General features: G+C 40.7%; 1 protein-coding gene across 1 annotated transcript; it reads right to left on the reverse strand.

The window, feature by feature from the left end:
• Positions 1-863: 863 nt before the first annotated feature.
• Positions 864-2,219, reverse strand: LOC107142234 (fibroblast growth factor 4-like). Its single transcript, XM_048782835.1, has 2 exons — positions 1,756-2,219; positions 864-915 (listed from the first exon to the last, which is right to left on the reverse strand). Exons 1-2 carry the CDS (start codon positions 2,217-2,219, stop codon positions 864-866), a joined length of 516 nt encoding a protein of 171 aa, XP_048638792.1.
• Between the last annotated feature and the right edge of the window lie 521 nt (positions 2,220-2,740).

A 2,740-nucleotide genomic window follows, 5' to 3' on the forward strand; every position in this document is an offset into this window, starting at 1 on the left:
GGAGAAAAGTGAGAAGCAGAGAGCAAGGGGTGAGGGAGCCTGTCTTTATAGTTTCCCTTTGGATGAAATCTGCTTATAACAGACTCAGCTCAACAGCCTGGTTGGGAAAAGGTTCTGCTCCAATCTCACCCCAATTATTAATTGGAAAGCCCCCTGGAAAAAATTTGCTGTGAAAAGATTAGAAAATTTAGGATCAGAAAACCCTAGCAGCACTAGTTCATCCTTTACCCAGGATAATTATACTTCATGATTTAGTGCTTAGTTTAAGTGTCTGCTCACAAAACTATACTGTTTTTCCTTGGAAAATTATAAATTAGGAGGAGTTCTTAGAACTTATATTATCTTTGAGAGCATGAATGATTCCTTCAGTTTAGACTTGCCCATTCATTATTTGAAGAAATAAATTATTTTATTTGAGAGATAAATTATGTCCTCTGGTGATATGTACAATGTGAATATTTTTATAATTGTAGTCTATAACTTAATGCATGAAGCTGTTTTGAGAATGAATTATGCTGAGTAATTTTTGGGATTTAGAATCTCACCTTTATGAAGTCTGTGTTCATGGTCTTTTTAACACCTAACTTTGATTCTATAAAAATCATTGAGATACCGTTATTGCCTAATTCAGTACTCTCAATTATCATTTACCAGTGCTTTTTAGAATTTGGCATTCTATTTTGAAATCTACATTATGCCAAGAATTTTGGAAAATTAATTTACTGCTGATACTTTTATTAATATTTTTTTAATTTCAGTCTGAATAGAAGCTGCCATATTTGGACTGGAGTTACTTAGTCAAATTATAGCTAAATTTAAGATTTTTCTCTGTAGAAATGAATGTGAAAAGTACTTGTGTCAATTCAATTTGAAGTGAAAGGAGATATTGGCAACCTGCCTTTGGCTGATCTTTGATCCTTAGTTGTGAGTGGACTGTCTAGTTATTTAGTGCTTGGCCTTCAGCTACTAGACTATTTATGAATTTGAATAAATTGTAAATGCCCTGGGTACAAATTAATAATTTCTTTGATTTTGTAAGGAAATAAAGAATATTGGCAGTCATGTAATTTTTGAAAAGCATTTAGTAATTAAAATAAAAAAACATTTCTGAATTCTTCATAGAAAACATCCTTTATTTAGTACAATTTTGTGTACTTACTATTAACGTCTTTAGGAATATATAATATTTAAACATTGAAAAGAGGCAATACAAAATGGTAGGTAGAATGTGAACTTAGAAATCTGACTGACTGCCTGGGCTCAAATCCTGGCTCTGACATGGCACAGCCATGTAGCCTTGGGCACACTACTCAACATCTCAGGATTTTTCTTTCCTTTTCTGTAAAGATGGCATAGTAAAAATGCCTGCATCAGGATTGCTGTAGGAAAACCTCTTGAAAATGTATAAAAATGTGTAAATCTTTGGACCTTAAGTAATACCCGGGTCATAGAAAGACCATCCTAACTTTTCTTTCTCTTTCTTTCTTTTTCTTTCTTTCTTTCCTTCCTTCCTTCCTTCCTTCCTTCCTTCCTTCCTTTCTTTCTTTCTTTCTTTCTTTCTTTCTTTCTTTCTTTCTTTCTTCTTTTCCCTTATTACAGGAGGTTCTTCTTATTCAGTTTCCTTTCCATAATTTTACTTACTAGGTAATCTGCAGTTCTAAGTTGTTGCATGGAAAATTCCATAAATAAAAAATTCATGAGTTTTAAATATGTGCTATTCTGAGTATAGTGATGAAATAATGATCCTTCCCATTGAGGAAGAATCTGCTGGCCACTCTGAAGATGCTCAAGATGCCCTGCTCCACAGGGGAGAGCTCCAACACACTGTCGCTGGTGTCCGCATGCACTACACCTATGGGACAGTCTGGGAGCACCTGCAGGTGGCAGCCAATGCCCACGTTGTAGTACAGCCGCTGCAGCTGCTTGATGTAATCACCGGCGCTGCTCTGGATGGCAGCCTCCAGGTGCTGTGAGGCTGCCAGCAGGCTCTCCCAGCGGTGCTCCAGCTCGGCCTCCAGCGTGCTGTTCAGTGAGGTGATTGCAGTGGGGCCCCCTCGGCCTGTCCAGGGTGCCAGCAGAGCCAGCAGGACTGCCAGGAGCAGAGCCTCCTCTGCTGTCCCGGCCCGCCATCCTGGCCCGAGGGCCGTGTGTCCATCAAGTGGTCCTTGCACCTGGGAAGCAGGAAGCGAGCAGCTCCAGAGGCCGCCGCAGGAGCGCATGGTCTGGTCCCAGAGGAGCTGCAGAGAGAGGAGCCGACGGTGAGCGAAGGGGTACCCTGGCGTGGACGCTAAGCTCCCTGGGCTGCAGAGGGACGCCCTGCTGCAGCTGGGACTCTACCAGATGGTGCTGCGCCTCCCTGCACGCTAGTTATGCAGGTTTTAAAGTTACTATCCAAATTTCTCACAGTGTTTTTCAAATGACATTGTTCTTGGTTACAGAAAATTCTTGGCTTGATTCTTGGTATGAAACTGGAAGTGAAAAGCACATCTTCTCTTGGCTTCCTTTCCTTACCTTACACATTAACCCTGAAAGTAAAACCCATCGTGTGGACAACCCTTCAAAGATGCTGTTTATCATTCAAGACCCTGTTTTAGCAGACAGAGAAGGTACTGGAGATCCAGACCTTATTTTTTTTTTTTTCAGACCTTATTTCTTGTTATTCTGAGGGGAAAAATGGTGCTGAAAATGCCTGATGAAGGGAGGGTCCCGCACTCACAGTCTAGGTCAGAGAAGGAGGTGC

The sequence above is a fragment of the Marmota marmota genome, unplaced genomic scaffold, assembly GCF_001458135.2.
Source record: "Marmota marmota marmota unplaced genomic scaffold, marMar, whole genome shotgun sequence".
Classification (NCBI taxonomy): domain Eukaryota; kingdom Metazoa; phylum Chordata; class Mammalia; order Rodentia; family Sciuridae; genus Marmota; species Marmota marmota.